The 25,241-nt window shown below is 38.2% G+C and overlaps 1 protein-coding gene across 3 annotated transcripts in view; it reads left to right on the top strand.

Annotated features, from left to right (window-relative positions):
• The window catches only part of CLYBL (citrate lyase beta like), a 153,456-nt gene that overhangs the window by 119,509 nt on the left and 8,706 nt on the right, over positions 1–25,241 (top strand). For all 3 annotated transcript variants that reach the window (XM_027644690.1, XM_027644701.1, XM_027644696.1), the window contains 5 exons: positions 4,883–5,071; positions 8,589–8,690; positions 10,463–10,556; positions 11,903–12,070; positions 17,099–17,223. In XM_027644690.1, the coding sequence (XP_027500491.1) occupies positions 4,883–5,071; positions 8,589–8,690; positions 10,463–10,556; positions 11,903–12,070; positions 17,099–17,223 (678 nt within the window). The remainder of the gene's footprint in view (positions 1–4,882; positions 5,072–8,588; positions 8,691–10,462; positions 10,557–11,902; positions 12,071–17,098; positions 17,224–25,241) is intronic.

Genomic DNA, 25,241 nt, shown 5'->3' with positions numbered 1-25,241 from the left:
ACTGATTACTTGCTCAAGGATAACAATAAGAAAATATTTAATAACCACTTCCTGGAGACTTTGTGATGTATGCATATTTTACAACAATTTTTCAGTCTAACAAGGCTAACTAGAAATAAGTATTTGCCATTTCAAAGATTTTTTTCTCTCAAGTACCTGATGCATGTAAGGTAGAAGGCAAGTCTAATGAGACAAGCACCTCCTGCTTTCAGAAATGCTCTGCCCCACAGTTAAGAGTTCTCTTTGTTTCCTTAAAAACAAATATAATTTGTCTTTTCTCTTGACAATCTCATTTGTGAATTTGAAACTAAATGAAATATCATTCTGTATGGCACCACTTCATTGATGGAAAATTAAGCATGTAAAAAATGTCAGGCTTTCCTCCTGCAGAAACTCAATTCTGCACAAAAGCCACTATGGGTATATAATATATATGTGCACTTCTACAAAATCTTATTTGAAAGGCACATTCGTAGGGCAGGCACTAATATAAGTGACAAAAGATTCAGCAATGTCAAGTCCTGTAAACAAACCGCTCCAAGGAATTAACATTAACACATAATTGTATGTTTTTATCATGTCAGACCTGTCACAAAAAAAGAACTTCAATTGTGATTATAGTAATTAATTTTTCCTCTCCCATTTGAAATATGCCAACTTATTATGGCAATGGGGATGATAGATCCTGGCCTGCCATTTTAGTGCATCATATATTTATATTTCCATAAGAAGAATTATTACCAAAAGATTTTAACAGGATGAGATCTATACATAAACATATCTTTAAGTATGACCACTATCTTTATATTATATATATCTTTATATATCTGAAGGTCTTTAGAAAACAAGGGGGTACCACTAGGCAAGAATGTTAAAGCAAAACGGAGATTTTGTCCTCAAAATCAGGTAGGTCTAGAAATCACAGTGCTGGAAAACTGATTTGTAGGGTATCATACCAGTTTGAAAAGAAAGAAGAAAATGTAATTTTTCCATCTGCTGTTAATCTGACCATCTTTGCTTCATTTTTGCTGTGTTAACAGCGTGTCCAGGGTGAGTGGGTGGCTGAGCTTCCAGCTCATTGGCATTCCTTCTGTTTTGAAGCAGAAATTTCTATTTCTTGACATATAACTTAAAGGAAAAAGCAGGGGAAATAAAGAAAAGAAGGAAAAACGAAAAGGTACTGAATCAGCTGATAGGAAACTGTTTCTAATACTGTTAACCAAAAGCACCTATTTAGGTGCGCTTATACTGTGCAGTTTTATAAATAAGCCCAAGGGGCTCCTTCTTTAGCACCACCCCCTTCCTCAAGTCTCGCGCTCTGCCTGCCTGATCCCATCCAACAGTAGAGCTGATAACGCACTAATCCCTGCAAGTTTGGGACTAATGAACTAACTGCTGGGCTGCCGCCACGGAGCTTGGTCCCAAACTATACTGTACTTCACACTCGATTTATTCTCCAGATGGCGAGACCGCGCAGCCCTGCCGCGAGGGACCACCTCTTCCACTGGAGTGTAAAAGTGGACGGATGTTGTTTTCTTTGCAGATTTGATAATTCAGAGCTAGAAACTCTCGAGAACGGTTAGTTATTAGGTTTAATGGGTGCCAGTCGAGCCAGCAATACGCGTATTCCCAATTTTTATTTCGGTGTTTGTGTGTTTGGGTAGCAGTGGATTTGTCAGCAATGCTGCGTCACCAAAACCTTTATCTTCTCCAGTTGGCGTAGCTGCACGTGGTAATGAACATCTTCCTGTGTCCTCCTCAGAGTCAAACAGAAGGGATACTAAAATAGCCACCCTGAACAATTTTTTTTTTTCCCAATGGGCTTTCCAACACAGGTTGCAAATTTAATATCTTTAGTAGTACCACAGTTTACCATGAAGCTCTCTGTTGTCTTTCTCCCTAGTTCAGTTAAGAACCCAACTCAGGCAGGACCCAATGAGGATATCACCATCCCAAGCTACCTGGGCATGGAATAGTTTACTTAACAACCAAGTTTATTTCTTTCTCAACTATTCTTTCATGACCAAGTATTATCTGATGTTGTAGTTCTTGTGCAAAGAACAGGGCAAATAACTTCTTTCACCATTCCTTAAAAATTCTCATTTGCTCATTCTTGGCAGTGTCTGAAAAATGTGTTTATTTCTGCATCTACTTCTGTAAATATGTTATTATGTCAAGGACTACTTTTTTCTCTGTTTTATGTTAAAGTAGTTTACCTAGCTTAGAATTTTCGCTTTTTCATGAATCCTACCATAAGAGTAGCATCTACATTTCCCTGTGTAACGAGGCAGAAAGGGCTCTCCCTTTCCTCCATGGTTTTAGATTAAGTCAGAGGTTTTAGCATATTTTTTTTATTTACCCATGAAATGTTTTATTGGAAACCTGCGTGGAGAGCTGATACACCCCACGAACATCAATGGAATTTTCTCCATTGTAGGAAGGGTCGGCACTGAGTCAACCCCATCATGAGCTCTGGCTTTGGCAGCCAGGTGCCCTCAGTTTGTTCCACAATTAAAAACATAAATTGAATCTTGATGTGGAAACTGCAGTGAGTAGTACTACATCAGGGAAGGGAAATGTTTCCATTCCTGGAGTATCTAGGCAGACAGATCTAAAATGTAGCGGTTCTAAGAAAATGCATCAATTCTCAACCCAACAGATGGCATGGGTGTGTTAACTAACATAGCAACATATTTTCTATTAAAATATGGGGAAAAAACAACAACCCCCTCCCCATGTTTGTTGGTTGGTATAAATTCAGTGAAGTTGTTGGTTATTTTTGGGATATGTACCAGAGGGATGCACATTTAGTTTATGTAAATTGATAACAGCAACAGCCTGTTAATAAGTGTTTTGTGTGGAAATATACCTAGAAAGACATGATCTGTCTTTTTTGGGAAGGGAGTTTGCAGACTGAGGAGAAAAAGAGATATGAGACGATCTATTACTTGTTATTATATTCTGGGGGAAAAAAAAATCACAACAAATTAGTTTGCAAGTTTGCCCTCAGTTGGAATTGGATGCTGCCTTAGTGGATACTTTGGAGAGATCTCTCTTTTGCAAATTGGATCGGTGTGTGCTGAAACAGTGATAATCTGACTTTAATTAAAAGCATAAATTGGTTTGGAGTGTGTTTTTAAGCATCATATCCAGAAGCTTTCAGCCCAGCCCTAGAAACCCATTATCTCTAGTTAGAGAAGGAAAACATAGGGGACTTGTATTATCCAGTATTAGCATCATATGGTTTGGTTTACCTAATTTGGAAGAGCCATTTTAGACAGCTATGCACCAGAGCTGTCTTCCAGCTGGACATGTTTGTACTAAACTGCATACATCTTTATGTGGCTTCCCTAATGGCCCCAGACAAAGTCCATTCACAGCAGTTCAAATGTTTTGGGTTTCATTTTCCAAAGATTACCTCTGAACGTACCCCCTGATCGCAACATAGGGATACATTCATGGGCTCCTTGTGCCTGTCTGTCCGATTAAGGGGCATATGCTCCCAACCTTGGGAGAAGCATGGTTAGTAGCCCCAAGCTGAAGGCTGTTCACTTCAGATTTCATTAGCTTTCTGCTTCATTATTCCTTCCTTTTAACCAGTTAGAGCCATCAACTGCTTTGCTCTAAACTTACCCTAATTATCAGGGGTCCCAGCCCTGTAAATCAGTATGCTGCAGAGCTGTCTTAAACTGGCCTGGGAGACCCTGTTCCCATCGGGCCTGACAACTGTAAGCTACTGTTCCCTCACACTGTTTAACTCAGACCACACTGGGAAACCACCTCTGCTCCTCTCACTGGCAGAGATTTGTATCTGTCTGGTTTAAATCTACTGTCATGTGCTCTCTTGCTGATTGGTATTAGCCTGGATATTAACTTTGATGATTTTTTTAAATTATTTTTTCCCCTTGAATTTGCCTGCTTTCTTGAAAAGCATCTCTATTCAGCAACTGCATATTGTTAAAGTCATTACTGAACCTCCATGAGTCAGGAGCTTTAAAGTTTTATTAGCCCCATAAAAACTCTTCACAAATGAAATGACTTTTGATAAGTGTGCATTTTGACAATGCGAATTTGTTAGGGGTTGTTGGTGAGTGGAAGGAATTTGGGGTTGAAACTGCAGTTGGCAGGAAGCAGGGAGCCCAGCATCCTCCTTCCACCCCTACCCCTTTCTCAAGGCCAAGAAATTCGCTTTATTTCAGAAAAGCATGCAAGTATTCTTCATGTAAATCAACTGTTTAACAGATTTGTAAATCTGCATTCACAAAAATAGCAAGCTACCAGGGGAAGCATGTGTTTTTGGAGATTTTATTTTTTGCCAGCAGAATATCTTTTCATGAGGTTTAAAAAAAATCTCCAAGTTATTTCAGTGTTGTTTTCATACGCAAGTTGTAAACTCTACTACTGTCTTTAATACACTTTGAATACATGCAGAAAAGGAAAACCAAAGAAGTATATGTACATCTGTGCTTATTGATGTCCAGACAATATAGAGATGAATTACAAAAATTAGTTATTTTATGCAGATTTAATAACATTCCATTTTTTGAGACAATAGATACTTAGTGCAACACATTTTCTTAGTGTAAAGATTTATGTTTGTTAGACATGTTTAGCAGTAGCAGACACAAAAGTCTTGTTTTGGTAGAAACCCTAAGCATTTAATTTACCAGTTATAAAGAAACAGTAAAGTGGAAGGTAAAATTGCAAGGTGCTGGTGACGACTGCTCCAAGAGTAACAGACATTTGAGAGACACCAACACACTGGCTGTCCAGCTTTTTCCCTATGTATTTCAACAAGTTTTCTTCTCAGTGACTTTTTCTGTCAATAAAAAATATGCTTTATTTTTCTTTTCTTGTGCCTCTAAACTCATATATATTGTAGAAAGAAGCAAGACTGGCCATTGTGAAAACCCTTGAAGAGTTTGACTTTGGCCATGCCGAAAAATGTGTCAGGATAAACTCTGTGTCCAGTGGCCTTGCAGAAGAAGATCTAGAGGTGCTTTTGCGGTCCAAGACCCTTCCTTCAAGCATGATGCTGCCAAAGGTTGAAAATGCCGAAGAAATAAGATGGGTGAGTACCAACAACACAGTAGCTTTTGACTGAAGCTCTTGGGCCAAGTTCACACAGGCACAGACATGAATGACTGTAAGTTAAGGGGAAGGCTGCAAATATACCATATAATGTTGTTGCTTGGCTAAGGTAGTTGGGAAATGCATCCACTTAAATGTGTGTGTGATCCGCTGTATAAAAAACATATATGGACCATGTTGCATTTATAAAGAAAACCAGGTTTATTTCTCCCACGGTCAACCAAGAACCAATATTGCTGTCAGAGTATATGATCAAAAATAGAAGAGTAAGTGCCTGATGCTTCTCTAACTATTCTAAAAAGCAAAATTAGTGTCTGTCCACGAGCCTTAGTTACGTGCATTGGAAGCAGGAGATGGAAAACCATGTTAGCAACATATGAAAAAATGAGTTTGGGGGGAAGGTCACTCCTTGGGGCAACTGGAGGAACAAACAGGAAGCTTTTAACTAGTGTTTTTAATTAGCACAGATATTATTTCCTGAACAGTTCTCTATTTCTTCCTTTTTAATTGCTGACAGGTGTGTTTGTTTCACAACTGACTTTTCAGCCAATAAAAACCTGAAATGTAAATGGTTAGCATGTCAAATTACTTAAGAAAACTTTGAAATAGGCCTAATTATGCTATAATTGTTTTAATTGTCAAAAAAGAGGAACACTTTTTTAGATATACCATTATTGCTGCAACATGACAGTAAAGGAATAATGCTTAATTATTCACTTTATATTTTTGCAAACCATTAGACAAGCAACTAGCACGTGTGCAAGCTGTGATGAAAGGCAGACAGGCATATTAGGATCTATTTTAATCTCAGCATCTAACCTTGATCAAACCATGGAGATCAGGCATGAACGTACAGCTGAGCACAGCCCGATATGCTGGGGGTGTGACAAGCCCCGTCCGTTCTGTGGCGCTGCCCCTTTGGCCTCTGCTGCTCGTGATGGAAGGCACACCATCCCCTTCCACCAACATTTAATTAAATTAACCAGAGTATACCTCTCAGGGTTTACAGCCATGTAAGTGTTAGACGTAACTTGTCAGTAATGAATATTAATGATACCAAAATGGCAGAGCCCTTGCTGCCACCAAGTAGGTTTTGCAGGGAGGTGGGATACCAGGGCTCTTTGTCCCCTCATCCTCTTCCACTTTCCCTCTCACTAACTTTTATTTCCATCATGGAAAACAAGCCAATCCCAGCAGCTTCTGCCTCATTGTCCTCCTTTCGCTTCCCTCTCCCTTTGCCCAACCTTTGCACACAAAGAACACACTCTGCTTAACGCCACTACCTTCTTTTTCCAATCTACCCAAAATTCACTCTGGCATGATTTTTCAGCCTCCCAGAAGCTGTTTCTTTCCCTCCACCCGCTCCCCTCCCTTCATTTTTATTTATGTGCAGCAGAAAACCTGGAGGCTGATGCACAACTAAAAGATGGGCTTACTTGTTTTCTTTTGTGTGAGAATCTCTTGCTTTCCTTTTGTCCCTAGTGTGGGTACTTGTTTGACTGGCATGGCTTATTGGACTATAACAAGCGTAACTCTCCCTCCTTTGTAGCGGGACAATTCTCCCACAAATCCTGACCAGTGTGCATTCTTCCCAACACACTATTGGGTGTGCACTGGAATTGAAAGAATTGCTGAGGCCTTGCTACTTCATCCCCTCCCCAAGCTTTGTGGGTTTTTTTTTTCCTCCGCCTTCTTTTTTTTTTTTCCCCTTTCTCCCTGAAATGAACACTTTACCAGGCCGGAAACATTTAATCGTCTCCTTTGGAAAAAAAAAAAAAATTAATTGAAACTTCTCCACTCGTTACCTTTTGTATTGGTGCTTATTGCAAATCTTTTACAAGGGAGAGGAAGGGAGGCAATATTTAATTAAATGTGCTTTTTTTCTTTTTTTGCTTTACCTTCAAAACAAAAGATAGCAAAAATCCCAGGAGCATGACTTTTAAAATATTGTAAAATAAAACAAACCCTAACTTGCACCTAAAATATACACACAGTAGCATTTTACAATTTTTTTTCTCGTAAGAAAATAAAAACCAGATAGGAATCGTAAGAATATATGCTGATACCATTATATTACCTCTTTTTTTGCATTTGCCTGGGTCAACTTTACTGTTTTCTGTCACTGTAGTACCTGCCATACTGTACAGAGTGAATTGCACTGATTGTTTTTTTTATCTCCTTGCACATTTTTGAGTGGAATTCTCTTGTCCAAAGAAAAGTTACAGAGAGGGCCAGAGTGACGATGAAAGCAGGAATGGGAAGGGCAGAATTCTTCATGGAAGAAAGCTGTGATTTATTTTGGCCTAATTGTAAAGTTACTGCAAATCACTGCAAAGCTTTTTTTTTTTCTCAAGATCTGGGTGATTAGATTTTTCCTTCTTTTGGGGAGGGGTGGTGGGGGGAAGCTAAAAGGGGAAATAACACCTCTAATCCAGCTTCTGGTAAATAGGCTGCCAGCTTTTAAAATGAGTTTCCTTTCTATTAGTCAGAATATTATGCTAAGCCTTAAGCATTAGTTTTTTATGTTGCCATAGCAGCCTTATTCCTGCAGGGTTGTGACCTGCGATGATTACAGTACAAAGCTTATAGGGTCTTGAAACCCCCTTTGAAGATGAAAAGTCTTTGATGGTTTATATTTATGCAAATCTCTTAGATATGATTTACCCAACTGAGACTGAATGGAGAGATGATTAAAATTCCCTTTCCTTTGATATCCATTAATAGTCGAATATTCCTTAAATTTAAAATATATGCATGTTATTTCTGTCTTTATTTACTTACATTTTTGCAGTACCTGCAATATGTTTATCTTGACACAAATTACGCGATCTGGACAGATATAATAGATTTACAATATAGGACTGAAGGTTCCCCCCCCCCTTTTTTTTTTTCCTTTTGAAAGGGGAAAAATCTGTGCAAGAGCTTTTGTATGTTTCCAGATGATAGATTTTGGAATTTGGGCTACCCCACTGGCAGCTCAGAGCTAGCTGTGAACTGGTCTCATGGAAAAAATTGGCAAGCTTTGGTCTTCAAAGAATTAAACTTCCTTTTTAAGGCCTTCCTAGGTAAGCTAAAAAATTATGAAGAAAAGCCTATTGAACAAAAGGGTAATGGTGCCGTAATGAATAATACGGATGCCACTTAGAAGGCTGGGGAGTGCTTCCAGTGCTGGCAGTGCTGGACCTGAAACAAAACCGGACCTCAGGTACAGCAGCACTTCATTGTTTTCCAGGGCCCGCGGATTTGCATTGCACTAAGCCAGGGTGAGAGGTGCTAAGCCTAGATTTTTTTTTTGTTGCAAACCAACCTCCAAATGTATGGGAATGCTGCAGTTTCAAATCACAGGCCTTGTTAAAAGCTGCTTTAATTTTTTTAATTATCAGATTTTGGGGTGGGGAGAGGTGTTTGTTATAGTCAGGTGAATAATTAACGTGTTGTGTATACAACTAGACTGTTCTTTTTTTCCTCTCTGATAGCTCATTCTGTCTAGTTTTTAGTTTTCAGACAAATTCTTACATCATCTAAAAGGTCGAACACTTGTAGAGCCAGTGAATTTTATCCCCTTTGTGGAAACTGCAATGGGCTTGCTCAATTTCAAGGTAAGCCAGTCTTGAAGTGTTCATATTTTGCCATCTCAGTAAACTAGGATAAGCAGAATACTCCTCAGTCTCTCCCTAATTTCACCAAGGAAGAGAGGTTAAAAAATACTAAACATATTGTTCAATCTCCAGAAACATTTGCACGTTGAACTCTGATGTCTGTATTGTAAAGGCCTTCATAAATTCAAAATATTCCAGTGACAGAACAGTTCCAGACAGTCCATGCCAAATAACAAAACCTCTCTGCATTCCTGTTATTGTTTTGAACACACTTGGAGTGGAAACAGGCTTCTCCAAAGATTTGGAATACTCAGTGTTACAGTACACTTGGCTATTTAGTAGCTGTCAGACTCAACTTCTGTATAACATTTAATTAGATAAAAGAGTTAATCATCCTTTCACTATTGCTAAACTTGCATCTTTATAATGGTTTCTACTGATAACATTACAACCAAATTCCGTGGTATAGTTTCTTTGTGCATATGATGGAGTGTTTAATGCTAAGATTAGAAGTATAATTAACTTTGAAAATATCTGAAAAACATGCTCATTTTTTAGAGTAATTTATAAATTTCATTTTAATATAAATCACTCCCCAACCTTTACTATTGAATCCAGATTTTTCAGAAAGGCAAGGCAGCATGGTAATGAAAGCGGAAGACCGTGTGCATGGACAAGAAACTCTGTGTTCCCCTCCCATGCTCTAAGGGAAAAGTTTCAGACCAGCTGAGGACACACAGATCAGAAGTACCTCCAGAAGTACTGGCAGGCCTCACAGGCAGCCTGCTCATTTGATACAGCCATTTATCTTACAGCACACGCTAACCTATCTAGGAGCATAATAAAGCAGTAACCAAACGGACACGCTCCTGTCCAGTGTACAAACAAAGAATTAAATCATATTTTAAACCATCTGAGGTTTTTCTTCACCTACAGTATTTCATAGTGGAGGTTTAATATTGCAGTTCCTGATGTTGGCAGGAGAGTTGCCTTTTAAAGCACTCTGTTAAAGAATAATTTTGTGTCCCACCAGCTGCCATAGAAGAACACCCATTAGTAGAGCTGGTAATGACATCTGTCTCTCTCCAAGTACCTTAGCCTTAAAAAATACTTATATTATCCAAACATCGATATAAAATAGCACTGTTACTCTCTTCTTAGAGTAATATTTTTCTTACTTTTATTTTAATGCTTTTCTGCAGCACTTGTTGCATTTTTAACTTCCTTAGCTAATTATTAGTTATATGTAGCAGAAGACTTTAAATTGGCAATCCTATAAGAAATCCTTATATCCCATAAGGAATCTACAATAATTCTAAACCATTCATATTATTTATTTCATAAAAGAGATTCTCATCTTTAATTATGTTTGTCATGCAGATATATTGCATGTCAACTAATCAAATTTAATACTTTTTGCTTGCTTTTAAGCAGTAATTGCCAAATGTTTTGTTTCATATTGTTACGTAGATATCTGAAGGAGTGATCACAGTAATACCCAGGGCATTATGTTAACCAGAAGGTGGGGAACCTGCTATGTTGTCCTGTATTTACACAGTCTAGGGACAGAGGTGCTCAGGGAAAGAAAAATACTTTTTGTCTTTTGCTGAGTCATTTTAAAACAGTGTGCATAGTCAAGCACCTACCACAGCTTTGCTTAATAGGACCAAATTTCGCTGAAGTATTTCGGTAACACTGAGTTGCAGTAATATCCTCTGTAGTCTCTCCATCCTGCATTTCTGTAGAAATTAATACTCTGTTCTCATTTGAAGGCTGTCTGTGAAGAAGCACTGAAAAAAGGATCTCAGGCTGGCTTTCATTTGGACGCAGTTGTCTTTGGAGGAGAGGATTTCCGTGCCAGCATAGGTTGTTACTTGTCTCTTTACTATAAATGTTTATGTATGGCATTTGCATTGGAGAAGCCCATGGCATATCCAACAGCAACAATGACAACACTTGATTCTGCATTTTATGTTTTCACTTTTCTCATTAATTTTTTTCAGTGCAGAATGTATCACTGGCAAATTAAAACATATAAAACATGGTCCCTGGGTTTTACAGGGCATTGATACTTACTTGTGCTTCTTGCCATTCAACACCAAAAATTAATGAGAAAAAAAACCTGTTGAGTCACTGAAATAATTTTAAAATACTATATAAATAAGCAATATGCACATGCTTTTTAGAACTACATTTAAAAGTCCCAAAATTCTGGTGTCTGCTTCATCACTTCTTCATAGACAACTGTCAGTCAGGCTTTTGATATCATGCACAAATACTCTCCTGCTACATTTTGCTTTCATAAATTTACTTAAATATGTCACATGTCAATATAGCCACATATTCCCATGAAAACCACTATTAGCCTTCCTAAAAAATAAAAAGTGCTTCACCATTTCTTTTATAAGAGGCCACTTAGCTTCTGATTCAGTTTAAAAATAAATATAAAAGCACAGAGCTATCAACTCCTAAATTAAAAATAAGTATGTTAATGTAAAAATTAGCATTGCTTTATAAAATATTCCTTACAAACTGGAAATCTATGTCTAAATAGTGACATTATTATTATTATTATTTTTTTACCACTAGGCTTCACATGAGCATGTTGATTAGCTGGTGCCCTGTGAGCACATGAAGTCTCATGAATACTTTTGCTTCTTCTCAGAAGTCATCTACCGTCATTTTTTCATTCAAATACTAAAGCTTAAATATTCAGCTTAGGACATCAGTTGTGACAAGAATCAGAACGAAGGAAAGTGCAATTCTATTCACAGTGTGAATTTTTTAACCATTTAGTTGGACCTAGTATATCAATTTTTGTAGAGCTTCTCTTGCCGCAATGCTTCTCACTGTCTATGCAGTAAATACTAAAATCAAATAATTGCTTCATTTTAGTTCCAAATCAGCAGTCCTCTCCAGAGAAAGCTTACACTGAATTCAGTCTTACAACTTCTAATTTAAACCAAATCAAAATGTGAATTTATGAGCTAGTGTTTCAAGAGATGGCTTTTTTTTTAATTTTTGATAAAGCAGCATTTTTTTTCCTCAGAGGAGTATCATTGTGGCTATATAACCTTACTCCCCTCTTCTGTTTTCTAAATTCATTATAGCATCTCAAACTTTACTGTTTTTTTTTTTAAACAGGAACTATTTAAAGCAGAAAGGTTTAAAAGACTCTCGTCAGCTGTTCTTTGTTTTCATTATTTTCGTAGGTGCAACAAGCAGTAAGGAAACTCATGATATTCTATATGCCAGGCAAAAAATAATAGTCACAGCAAAGGCATTTGGCCTTCAAGCAATAGACCTTGTTTACATCGATTTCCATGATGAAGACGGTCTCCGCAGGCAATCAAGAGAAGGTGCCTCAATGGGATTCACCGGTATGACTTTCTGCCGATGTCTTAAAATAACGTGTATCTTCTTCATTTTAAAGTTACAGTAAATTTGCATTTACTGTAACTTAGACAAATAACTTGATTTTTATTTCAGGTCATTTATTGAAAAACTCATTATAGCAAGCTCTTCTATGTTTATTAGTATCTTAAAAATTCCAGCTGGAAATTTTGCCTGAAAAGTCACAGGCTGCCTTTTAAAACCACATCCCATGAAGCGTGTGACTGGTTTTGAAGAGAAGTTGGGGTAGAGGCTGTGCAGTGATTCATCCCATCACAGAGCATGGGAAAGGTGATACTGTACTCTGCAATGGCCACTCAACAATTGGAGCCTTTTCTCTTTGTTGTAACTATGGCAGTTGTTAAAAAATACTTTTTAGGCAAAGGAGGGGAGAAGCAAATGTCGTATGCTAACTGTTAGGAGAAAGTTATTTTCTTGTTATTTTCTTTGATTTCTTTCTCATCTCCTGGCTCCCCTGCCAGTAAGTGCTGGTGACACCTATGGGTACTGGCAGACAGCAAGAGCAGCAGGCTCCTTGCCCCAGAGTCCTGTAATGCAGCCTGTTACACTGAGATTGGTGTACCAGGTCACTCAGACACCCTGTTGGGATGGCACAGCCACCAAAGTTTGTGGTTCTGCAATAGAAAACAGTCATTTAACACGTCCATTAGAGAATTCTAACATATAGGATGAACATTACATTATCTTTTCTCTAACCATCACTTAGAATATACATATAGTACTAGTACATCCGTTAGGTTTTTATTAACAAAAGCATGGGTCCTGGCAATGCTACCTAGCAAACTGTTTTTACAGTTAGCTTTACATGATATCTTAAAGCACCAAGCAAAAAAAAAAAAAGTGTTATTTTAAGTGATTTCGGCGTGCCAGTGAAAGAATAGCAATCAATGCTCTTCAGCACAAACTCTGCTTTACTGTCTGCTGAGCTTCGACATTTGCAAAACCAAATATTGTTTCAGAGGTGAAATGGCTAGCTCCTCACAGCTACATTATCCACGGCCACGTGGACTTCCACCCTTCACTCATCTGCCTTTGAAGTTGGAAAAATAATAGAGCTGCTGAATGGTAGCACCTGCTGACGGCTACCTAGTCTCAAGCAATATTTCCTAGCTTAAGGAAAGGCTTGATTTTTGAAAAAACATAGGTATCTGAACCTCCTGTTGACAGAAGATGGAGTTGCAGATGCCTAGCACCTTAGAGAGCACTCTTTTTGAATGCTTAATGTGCATTTAAATACTTAACTCAGGCTGCCAATTTAGGAAATTTAGAAATGCTCAGCACAACTAGTGCTGATGGTGGTTTGGACTCCACTGACTTTATGGTGGAAGTTGTCTGACATTGTCTGACAGGGTCCAGACAGGAGAAAAATAAAAAGGTCACATGTGGTAATTTAGAGTGTAAAGTGACTTTCTAACTTGGCCATAGATGTGTCTTGCCTTTCCATACAAGGAATAAAGGTCTGTAAAAGGTACAGACTTCATTAAGGTGAACTCACAGCTCCTGCTCTTTGCCTCTTGCCTTTCTGCAGGAAAAAAACACATTTCCAAAATCCAGCAAACAACCTGACCATAATATCATAATATCATAATTAGAGACAGGCAATACTGACTTTTCTGATTTGGGGGGCGGGGGGAGGGATTTAGAAATCTGTTTAAGCTAAAACAAAACAGCATTTTTTCATTTCATTTTGTAAAAAAGAACAAAAATATTTTAGGTCAATTTAAAACCTTTCACTTGTTCTTTGTTTCTTTTGCTTGCAGTTTATCTAATGCTTTTATAATTTTTCTTGCTTGTTTTGATTAAAATAAAATGTAATTTCAAAACTGAAAAAAAAATCTTTTTTTCCCCAAACCTTATATAAATGAAACATTTTAACATTTCCAATTTCATTCATCACAGAAAATTACAAATGGGTCTTAGCTTAATCCATGACCTTGTATAAAGCAGAAGTATGTACATCGTATTTGTCACTGACAGTCCTCTGATAACGTGAGGGTAAAGTACTGAAGTGTCACCTTAATAAAACATCCGAAACATGCAATTCTTCTAATTTTTAAATATATAAGGTCCCTTTCTGCTACTTTTTCACAAAGAATCAGATGACCTGAGGCTTCCAAATTGCTCTCTTAGCTGGAGAACACTCATTTATTTGCATGCACAAGGCTGAATTCACCACCCTCAAAAGCAATGCAAATCCAAAATATTCACTAAAGGTATATATCCTTAGATATCCCCATATTACACCAGTAGAATTTACCTTAGTGTAGTCAAATATGTTCACTCAAGATTAAACAAGTGAAATAATATAACAAAGAATTTACCAGATATGTAATTACTGTTGTGAACCTCACTGCTTATGGTAACGAAGTTTTCTTTTCTAGTTATCTTAAAAGCAGCCTGGTTTTCCTTCAGTGAGTATGTTAACATGAAATCAAATGTTTTCAAATGTAATTTAGCCAAATTATTAGTCCTTTCATATGTATATGTGTATATATTTATTTATATACATATATAGCCATAGACACACAGCAAGATGTTTTACAATGCCAGTACCTGTGGACTTAGTGTGTTGCCTATATAAATAGGCATAGGTTTTAGAAATGTTTATGTAAAAAATTAGGTAAACCTTGCCATACACTTTAACAGACAACTTAGTTATTATATAAAGTCCTGTGCCACATGCTGAGAAGCCAGATATAAATACGAAACTGTATAGGTTTCCTCTCTTTTGCAGTCTTTTGTAGAAGACTAAAATGACACCATCATACAGTTACCTCAAAGACTTGACAGGTATTGATTTAAAGCACGATATATCAAGTGGTACTGTAAAAAGGATTTCATGGTCATAAATTTTAATGTCTTCCAATTTTGCACTCTCTCAGTAACTTGTCAATAACAACAATTCTGTTTAAAATATTTGCTTCATTCCCACATGGCATTATGTCTGTTATACAGTTATTTGGATATGTAGTCTGTAACAAAAATCAACCAAATGCTATAAATCAAAAGTTAGATTATATTCTCTGTAAATTCTTCAGTAGTGTTTTAATGATAAAATGCATAGTTTACTGCTACACGTATCTTTATAAAAGCAAATTTTTTTACAGAAATGTTTTGCACTTTAAAAATCATATATATGTATTTTTAATTTTGTTATAATTATAGACTGACTTTAAATGTAATTTAAAATATACTCAATATTTTTCCCAGAAAGTTAAGCTCCTTAGGATTTTTCAAGAATTGTTGGTACACACTTTGATTTTAGAATTAGTAGTTTACCTAGTGAGAATTTGTTACATTACAAATAAGGAACATCATTATCTTAATAATGATGGCATTTTATTAAATTGACTAAAAAACCTTTAAGTAGACTTCATGTAAAAAGCATTGGCTTAAAAAAAAAAATCTGTGTAATTTCTTTCAAAAAATGTAGTTCTTACAGGGTTTTAAGCTTTTACCTATTCTTAAACTATTTTTAAAATAGTTATGAAATTGAAATTTCAAACTGAGTATTTTTATGCTTGTAAAATCATAAACTAAACGTTATTTAATAGGAAATAAAATTGAGCCGCTTATGGCTTTTTAGCAAAGGAACACAGCAACACTGAAAGACTACTATTTCTTTGCCCATTTAATTAAGTAGATTTACTTTGTACTCCAGGTTATCACCCACATGCACTGTAGTCTGATAAAAGTAATCCCAGGGGTTTTTTGCCGTGGTTATTTCATTGAAAATACGTGTATTTCTGCGGTCACGCATGAGGCTTCTCAGATCAAGTGGTGGGCTGATTTCTAACTTACAGCTGGCTTAATGTCCGTAAGAACAGGGGAGCAGACCCCGTTGTGCAGGAAACCTCCGTAGGTCCTGACACTCCAAACTTTTCCTTGCGTGCAAGTCTCGCTCCCGCGAGCGGCTGCAGCGGGCGGCCGGACGGCAGCGCTGGGGGACCCTTGGTCTGCAGGGGACTGCTCACTTGCTGGCAGGTTGGCAGGATCAGGCTCATCCCTCTAACTAGTTTTGTTATCTGGAACCGAGGAGAGTTATTAATTCCACGGGAAACTGGGAATTACGGGAGCCTCTCTTTATTCAAACACTTTGAAAGCAAACTGCAGAAATCACACCGGTCTGTGAAATTCGCATAGAAATGAACTAATAATGTCAAACGTTGCACTTTTAAAATTAGCAAACAAATTAGACATGTATTTGTTTTAAGGTAGCTAAATACAGTCACGGATTAAAATTGATTATGTGGCTGTCTATTCATGTTTGAAAATCTCTAGTAAAAAAAAAGGCAACATCTATTTTTATTTTCTTAACATATGTTTATACAAGAAAGGATTAAAAAAACCTTGCTTCATAAAACCTCAGGGCACTGCTGGTAGTTATTTAGCATAGTGGTGACTAAATAAATATTGCAGCCTACCTGCAACTGCCAACAATTGCAGCAACAACAGTTTAAACACCATTGAAGATTTTATGATGCTAAGCCAATACTGAGAATTTAGGGCATGATCCTTAGGTTACTGGTAACTTTTCAGTCCTACAAATCTCTCACCATCTTCTTCAGATCTCATTTTCTGAACACACTTTAACACAACTTATTTAAGAGTGTCTGGAGCTGTTATTTATATAGTTAAATTCAGAGATGCATTATACTTAAGTGTTATTGACTGCCCCAGACAAACAATTGCACCTGAAATGACTGAGAGAAGAAGTATGGATCAAAATGGGGAGGGAGGAGAAAGAATCATGAGTTCTTTTAAACTATACTGAATGCAAGCATAGCACAAGATATTTTTATTCTTAAAAAATTCTGGTAAAAAGCTATCTGCCTTTTTTTCAGTTTTAAAAATAATAAAAAAAATCAAGTAAAATAATTAGTTAAAGAGCAAGAAAGTCTGCAAGGCATATGAGAGCCTCAAGTGGTTGGAACATTTTGCTTGAACATCTGTTTGTCGATGCATGATTCTGGTGTTATTAATCTTCTTTGTAGGTAAGCAGGTGATTCACCCCAACCAAATTGCTGTTGTCCAGGAACAGTTCTCTCCGAGCCCTGAAAAAATAAAGTGGGCACAAGAACTGATTTCTGCTTTTGAAGAACATCAGCAATTAGGCAAGGTAAATATTCTGTTAATATACCATAGTGGAAAGCAAATCTGAATAATATTTAAGGTTTAGAAAGGTTGGGGATGGCTCTTTGCATTTATCTTATGAAGTGTGCTGTAACTGAGAGGAATGCTTATGAAATCTGTCTCTGAATAGACTATAGACTATATTTATTATAAATGTCTTGCCTCCCAATATATTTAGAAATAGAACTACTATCTTTTCTTTCCCCCCATTTTAACTTTAATTTTTTGATTACACAGCCTTTTGAGTACCTGCATATATCTACGGCTTCAGTGAATTAGAACTGATTCTCCATTATGCCGGAGAATCACGGTGTTACTGTCAGATGAAAGTATTTGCAACCAAAAGACAGGTAGCCTGGCAGACAACTCGGACTGCTTGCGCACAGACATCTTTTATGGAAATAAATAAATGGATTAAGAAGCCTTGGATTTCTTAAAAAAATCTATGTCAGTAGACCTGTTTCACTTTTGGGGGTTTGATCCTGCAAACGTGCTCAGTAGTGAGTGAAGGTACTTTTGAGAACAACTGCTTGCAGATTGTGGTTCTTAATCGTTAAAAATGGGAATGTTTTATGTGCCTTTGTACCAATTGCTGGACCTGAATTTTGGATAGAGGAGAAAGCAAATTAACACTAGAATATGATTGTTCCTAATTTAGTGCATCATTGAGTCTCACGTTTCCTGCTCTGTGGGTTTCTGCTATGTAAATATTGCGGTGGTGATGCACAATCTGTCTCCACTTTGTGCCAGTAATACTTAAATTAGGGGTCGCCTGAAGGAAGATTTTATGCTAGTTGCAGCATTGTCAGTTAATTATCTTAAAGGTTATTTGCTATAATCCAGTTTGCCTCTTTTTGAAAGGAAAAAAAAGTTGCAGCCAAATGTATTTATCTTAGTTGCAGCCAAGCCTGGGCTAGTTAAAAAGCGAAGTCCCAATGTCAGAACAGGGACTGCAGATGAGCGGGAATAGTTCACATGTGCTTGTGTGACATTCAAGTAGGAGACAAATCCCTCCGGTCGTGAAGTTCATCTATAAGATTGTGCATAGGGTCTCACTTTCTCTGGTGCCATATAAATGTTTTCTGTACATTTTTTTTCTGCTTTCTGACGGGTAGAAAAAGATTGGGATGTGTGCCTTCCCTGTTCCCCTGCATTTCTGATACTACAGATGTTGTACATTAAAAATGCTGTAAAGGTCAAAACAGAAATTATGTTTTCTTCTCAGTAAAAGTCTGACACGGTATTTGCTATTGCTCTGCCCTTCTCTTCAGCAGGCTATTGCATCCCCTTTGTGGTACCTGGGTGTTTCCAGTACAGCCATGACTATGATATTCGGGTTCTGTCCTGAGCAGTGATTTCAGGGTCACTATAAGGATGCTGTATGACTGTATCTCTTTGTTCTGTTCCCATTGGCTTTGAAATGTAGCTTTCTACACGCAAACAATATAGAAGCAAAAAATGTGTGATTGGTTTTGCCCATTATTCCGATTTACAAAGCTTGGCTCCCTTACAAAAGGCTCATTATAAACATACTGCTAGTGTAAATGTGTAGGTAGGTAGATGCAGAAAGAAGAAAGTCAAACAACATACTCAGCCAAATATTGTTTATGTTTCTCATGTGTTCAATACTATTCATTCAGCTGCATTTAATGTCAGAAACTCATCTAAGGAATACCCCTGTCATATGAACAGTCAATTAGGAGACTGAACTAAATTTAACTCTAGTCCCAGTATTACATTATCACTGAGCCAAACATTTAATGTTGAATAATTTTGTATTTGGCAAGCATTAGTCTTTGGATTTGTTTTGAAGCTGCTATTTTACTGAAATAATACTGGGGGGGGGGGGTTGTCTGTATCAGCCATTCGGGGGGGGTGAGGGGCTTTGGGGTTTGGGGGATTTTTTTCTCTTCATAAATGTTTTTAAAATAGGTTATAAACTCCTGTAGTTAGCTACCAGAGGAAATTTGCTGAGGGTTTGTGGTTTGGGCTATTTTTTTAATCAACCAGGTTGCATGCTTCATATATTTTTGCATGTAGCCATCTATCAATAAAAAAGGACAGGCAGGTTAATATGTGAATTTCTGGATCTTGTAGAACTGTTATATTACCAGACTTTATAACAAAATTGGAAAAATAGTTTTCCATGTAATGCTGACAACTCCTTAACCGAGTTTATAATTTGCTATTATGATTGTGTCAATAAGAAGAGCTTGGACCATCTGATTACTTAATATTTTTTTCAAAGCAAACATATCTCACTGAGGGATCCTCTCACTCTGCATCCTAGTGACATGCTAAAATGTAAGTAATAACTCTTCCCCTACCACCTCCTGGCAAATACTCCACGCAGCAGTTTTAGTAATCCTCATGCCCTAATGAAACACCTCTTCTGTTTTCCTTTCCCTTTTATTATATTAAAGTGTTCATGTCAGTAAGACTAAAAATATAGCTGTGATTAATATGGTTGAGACTTGCATGGGTTTGCCATGTTATTAATGAAAGTTGAAAGCCTGGAAAAAATAAATGTGAGGGATTTGTGCAGCTGTTTGTGTGGTAGATAAGTTACTAGTCTGCAGTCTCTGGGATCATAGTGTACTATTAATTTGTTTTAAAGTTTGATGCCCTTAGTTAACAATATTTTATATTAAAATACAGTAATAAGCTTGTATAATCTATTCCAATTTGAGACCTACATTTGTCATAATAATCTGCTTTTGAAAGAAGACTGAACCAGGCTACTTCATCCTGGAGGCTGAAATGCTTTGACATAGTAGCCCCCAAATACGAATACTGAGGTCAGGAAAAATTAGGATCTCAGATGAGCCCTGCAGAATTAGAAGTGCTGTGGCAGTGTCCAAACAGAAAAAAATTAGAGAGCTAGCCAGCAAGCCAGAAGGATTAGGGCTTACCTTATGGAGATAGTCCTGTTTGAGGGGTTGCTTTGGTTTGGTTTCTAGGTTGCTTTGGTTGTGGGGCTGTTTTTTACATTTCTAATCCAACTGAAAAATAGCATATCTAGGAAATAAATGGTAACATGTAGTTTGGACAAGTAGAAGACAAATGTTGAAAAAGTACCTTTTGTATTTTATTCAGCTATTCATTAAGTGCTCTCTTTTGTCTAGAACTTTGAGATCTAAAACTGAAAAGCGCTTAAAAAGATTTCTATATATTTCCAGTAGAACTGCATTACTAAGGAATATGATTTTCAAAATAAAAATATTCATCCTAAAGAAAGCAGGCATAGCTGTTGGGAAGGTCTAAATATAAGATAAATGTCAGTGTGTTCAAAAATTAAAAAGAAGAGTAATAAACATCATTCCGGTAGTCTAAAGGACAATTTCTTTTAGAAATTTCTGAAGCATTTGTACCACATTAAACAGGGAAGTGATCTTATAAATACCAATTAACTGAATTCAAGTGGGTAGAGTTAGCAGGAGAAGTTATTAGCCTATTTTAAGAAAAAGATATGATTTCTAACAATGAGGGTACATAGTCTTTACTATTTAAGTAACTCCTACATTTACATTACCAATATACTGGATACAGGACTGTAATCTCTTCTATATGTAGTGAGTGTTCATATATGACAAAAAAGTAAGACATTAAAAATGCATTTTTAAGCCATTCAACTTATAAATACATCTGGCACAATATCATTATCAAAATTGGGATCTTCTCGAATTGTCTTGGTTTTAAATAAAATTCAAATATAAAGAAAAGCAGAAGAATAAAGTAAAAGGTTGATTACACATTTATCTCACGTACTAATTTATAATGCTTTCAAAGCACCCACACATTAAACCAGGGAATAACTAAATGCTGCCACCAAAGTCACTTGTCAAGTAAGGATTATTTAGAGTTAAGGTAAGTAATTCACAAACCCAAGTTGTAATATGGGTTGAATATTTTAGATCCCATAGAGCAAAACAAAAGAAATATCTGTACATGCCACATACAAATGCACAGAGTGCTTCTAAGAAGACTTTTAGCATATGTTTCTTGCATTATATTCTGTGCCATTGTATATCATGTTCCTGGCAGCTGAGGAATAATATATATGAACTCCAGTGATTTGGCAAACTATACAATTTCATTTACGGACCTTTCCAGGATTATGAAAAATCTTAGGACTGCATTTATTTACACAGCATCAACCCAACAAAGGAATGGAAATTTCCAGCAGTGGCTCCTTTATAATGCTCTTTGTTTAGGAAAAGCTACCCCAAGCCACTGTATCTTGGAGACGATGCGCCCTCGTGCTTGGGCCAGGTCCAGCTCCCACTGCCTCACAGGGCGGTCTCTCCATGCTTCCCTCCCTCTTCCGGCCGTGCTGCAGACCCTGTGAGGGCTCTCCGTGTACGGCCCCAGCCACACGGGATCCAACCCATCCCAGTCCAGCCCCTGGTTGCTAGGAAAGCAGGACCATGTCCCAGGGGTGCCAGGCTTAGGCTGCCTCTTGGAAGGGTTGCCCTGGAGCATCCCTCTGCCATAGGGCTGTATGGGACCTCATCGACCCACAGGGATTATATTGAACTTTATAGGGCATTATATCTCGGGGCTTTATGAGGAGCTGGGAGTGAGGGAGCAGCCCAGCTCCCCACTCTCCTTGCCCAGGACATACTGCAGAGCTTTGAGGTGCCACCACCTAAGCTGGATCCCATTCCAGGGTGACAATGGCAGCACAGGGTGCTGCCATGCCTCTGTGCATGCTGAACTGCAGTGCTGTTAGCTCTCCCTCCAAGAACACAGAGCATTTGCTGTCGTTTATGTTAATTGGGTAATGTATATTTCTTCCACTGCAGAGCGGAGGATTCAGGAATTTGTGGTAAATTGCCACCTTCTTGGAGCTTCAGCCTTAATATAGGCTCAGATGCATCTCTATGCAAAGGTGAAGAGTGCTGGTGGGATTTAAGCATGGGCCACTGCTATGTTGTTTATCTTTTTAAAGAGTGGCCAAGTGAAATTTTAATGTGAAAACTGATGAATAAATAGAGGTCAAGAGAGCTTATACTAGTACTCAAAGTTTCTCTATACAGTTTTAGTATTTGAAAGATACTTTAGAAATGTGTTTTGTGTCACAGTTGAAGGCTTTTCTCTTAGAAGGATCCATCTGGGGGCAAATTCTGAACCTTTACAATGGAGCAGAAGGGGCTGCGTTGGCTAATTGCTTGTGCTATACTGGTTCCTACACTGGTGAAATCAGTCCTGAGGGAGTTATGCCAGGTGGGGAGAGAAGGAGACAGATTTTACTACACGGGGCTGCAAAAGCTTCTAAGCAGGGTAGAAACTCATACAAAACATTTTCTTGCCAACTTCTCCCCCTCCCACTCCCCAGCAGGCATTTGGTGGCTCTTAATCTGTTTTCCGCCACTCATTAAAGACCTGTGTCCAAAATGTGGAGGGAGAGAGACTCGGGTGGCACTTTGATATTTCCCGCAGGGAGAAGTTTCTCCATGAGCCTGGAGCAGGACAGATGCTGTGCCCCTCATAGCCTTTCCACTCGGAGGTAGCTCCTGGAGGAGGAGGCTCCTCCTGTCCCAGGGGACATGGGCCCTGCAGAGGGATGGCACCTCTCTTGAGTTCTTTCTCAGCAAGGCACAAGCCCTCTCTATCCTTGTTGGCTCAAGGAGATATATGCAGGGTGAGTGCCCTTGCTTTTGGAAGGGCCATGCTGTGTCGGCACATTCCCAGTCAGTCAGTGCTTTGTTATGGGCATGGAGCAGGAAGACACCCATTGCTGCAGACACCTGCCCGCCATCGTGCCAAAACCTGCTCTGCACCAAGCAACCCACCAAGGCAACTACCTACCTCCAAAATCCCTTTCTAAAAAGCATTAACAAGAACTCATGAGCCTCGTTTCAATTTCCAAAGCAGTATCTAACTAGAGATGTAATGTTCTGACCAGATGGCTCTTTTAAAGGCTTACTGAGGGAATTCAGAAGCCTGTACAGCCAAAATATTGTTTCAGTTAATTTAAGTAGCAGTGGTCTTGCTGCCTTTTCACTCCTCTCTGTGCTAGCCAGCTTTTTCAGGGACCTGGAGAGGCTCTCTGCAACAGCTCTCTCAGCTGAAATAGAGAATCACAGTAAAATATGGCTGTTCAATCCTATTCAGAAAATGAACCTAAAATTAGAAAAAACAGAGAACACAAAAATACAGGCAATTCCATTCTCGTTGGCAGAACGAGCTTCACTATTATTATTTTTTCTCAACTGTGTTGTATTTTACAGCTACCTTTCCCCTCAGTATCAAATGCCTTTTGTGTGTCCTGTAATCAGTTATTTACTTTCAGATTGAATTTTCTAGTTTATGTTTAAATTGCATCCATGACCATAAACCTCAAGTTAATTCCAAATTACTTAATTAAGGGTATCTGAGGATACTAAGGTCTTAATATTAGTTACTTTTCACTTTTCCATATAATAACCATGATGCTCACTAGGGGGAAAAAATGCATCATTGGATAGGGTTTGTCCAGGAAGCTGCTTTTGTGCTATAAAATGAAGATTTGCCTGGCAACAGCAAGCGTACTCTCTAGGATTCTTCCGTTCACGATACATAAGACAGAGAATGAAAACCAGTGGAGAATATTTCCAACTTCTAAAACTTCCCTCAGTTTCTTTAATTTTATTCTTTCCTACTCAAGAGGAGCACACAGGAAGGCAACAACTACAATGAGAAGGTAACTAAAGAAAGTGCAAAGTGCAATAAAAATCTCCTCATGTCTGCCCTCCATTCAGGGATCTTAAATAGGTTGTTTGCTCAGTGAGAGGGAGAGACTTGGGGGGCCTGAAGGAGTCTCTGGTGTTGGACCAAGCAGGATTCCCAGGTCCATCCCAGCTGAAAGAGCTGTCCCCAATGGTTCAGGCAGCTTGGGGGACTGTAAGAGGGAAAAACAGCTTGTCTGGTTCACACAGCAGGGCAAGACCCTTATATATGTGTATTAGTGAGGGTTCGAACCATACTGAATCTTGAAAACCATGACACCGTTGCAAGCTCAACAAAACCGATATTTATTAACAAGAGGTGGCCAACAAAACGAACAAACCCAAAAGGGAGGAAGGAGGAGAGAAATAAGACCCCAGCACGACCTCCCCAGTTACCCAGCTGTTGCCCATAAAGTTATCTTACCAACCTAGCATGCCTATAATTACCCATAGCAGAAGCTGCATCCTTGGAGAGTCAGTAAGTTCACAAACTGGCAGGTGTCCCCGCCAAAGGCAACGTTGTCCTTGAGGTAAAACTAGGTTCCCCAAGAAAGTGCTATCTGCTTTTTATACAAATAATTGAGTGACCTCAACCTCCACAGGTGTGGCCATCACCACCAGCCAGAGGCCCTCAGTCCCTATTATGCAAGTGCATCCCTTCAGCGCATGCATGAGAATTTTGGAATTCCCCATACACATGCGCGGTATGCTTCGGGGGTCTTCCCTAATTGAGTCGGGGGTCATGATTTCCTCCCTTCTTCTTTGGTTTCTCCTTCAAATGTCCTTGGCAGACGATGAACCAATCACAGAACACCAATTAATATAGTTTATACAAGAAGCTCTCTATCCAAGGACGAAGCTACCGTTTTATCAGTGAACTTGGCAGGGAAAGAACAAAACTTTTACAGTTGTCTGGGCCAAACACAGATCAAAAGTATCAGCATAAATTCACCCTGATACAATATGGGCTGGGAAAATAATATCAGGTGGAGAAGAAGTGAAGGACCTTGTAGGTCCTTGATCTTCATCTTTCCTGCCCTACTGTGGACTTGAAGGATCACAAAGTCCTTCCTACCTGTTGAGCTTTAGAAAGGGCTTCTTCTGCCAGAGTTCTTGTACTGCTGCTTCGGAGTTATTTGAGGCAAAAATCAGTCTCTATTTCATGTGGTTGTTGCTCTTTCTTTCTCGACCTTTTGTGTCCTTCCATATGCTCCTAGAGGTAGAAGTCTATCTCATACAAACAGGTCTGCTTCTGGCGTTACAAACTGATTTATCCGCTGAGCTCACTGACTAC

Source organism: Corapipo altera, unplaced genomic scaffold, assembly GCF_003945725.1.
Source record: "Corapipo altera isolate COAL_440 unplaced genomic scaffold, ASM394572v1 0, whole genome shotgun sequence".
In the NCBI taxonomy this organism is placed as follows: Eukaryota; Metazoa; Chordata; class Aves; order Passeriformes; family Pipridae; genus Corapipo; species Corapipo altera.
Note: the sequence above shows the minus strand (reverse complement) of the source record. Positions and strands in the feature narration are given on the sequence as shown.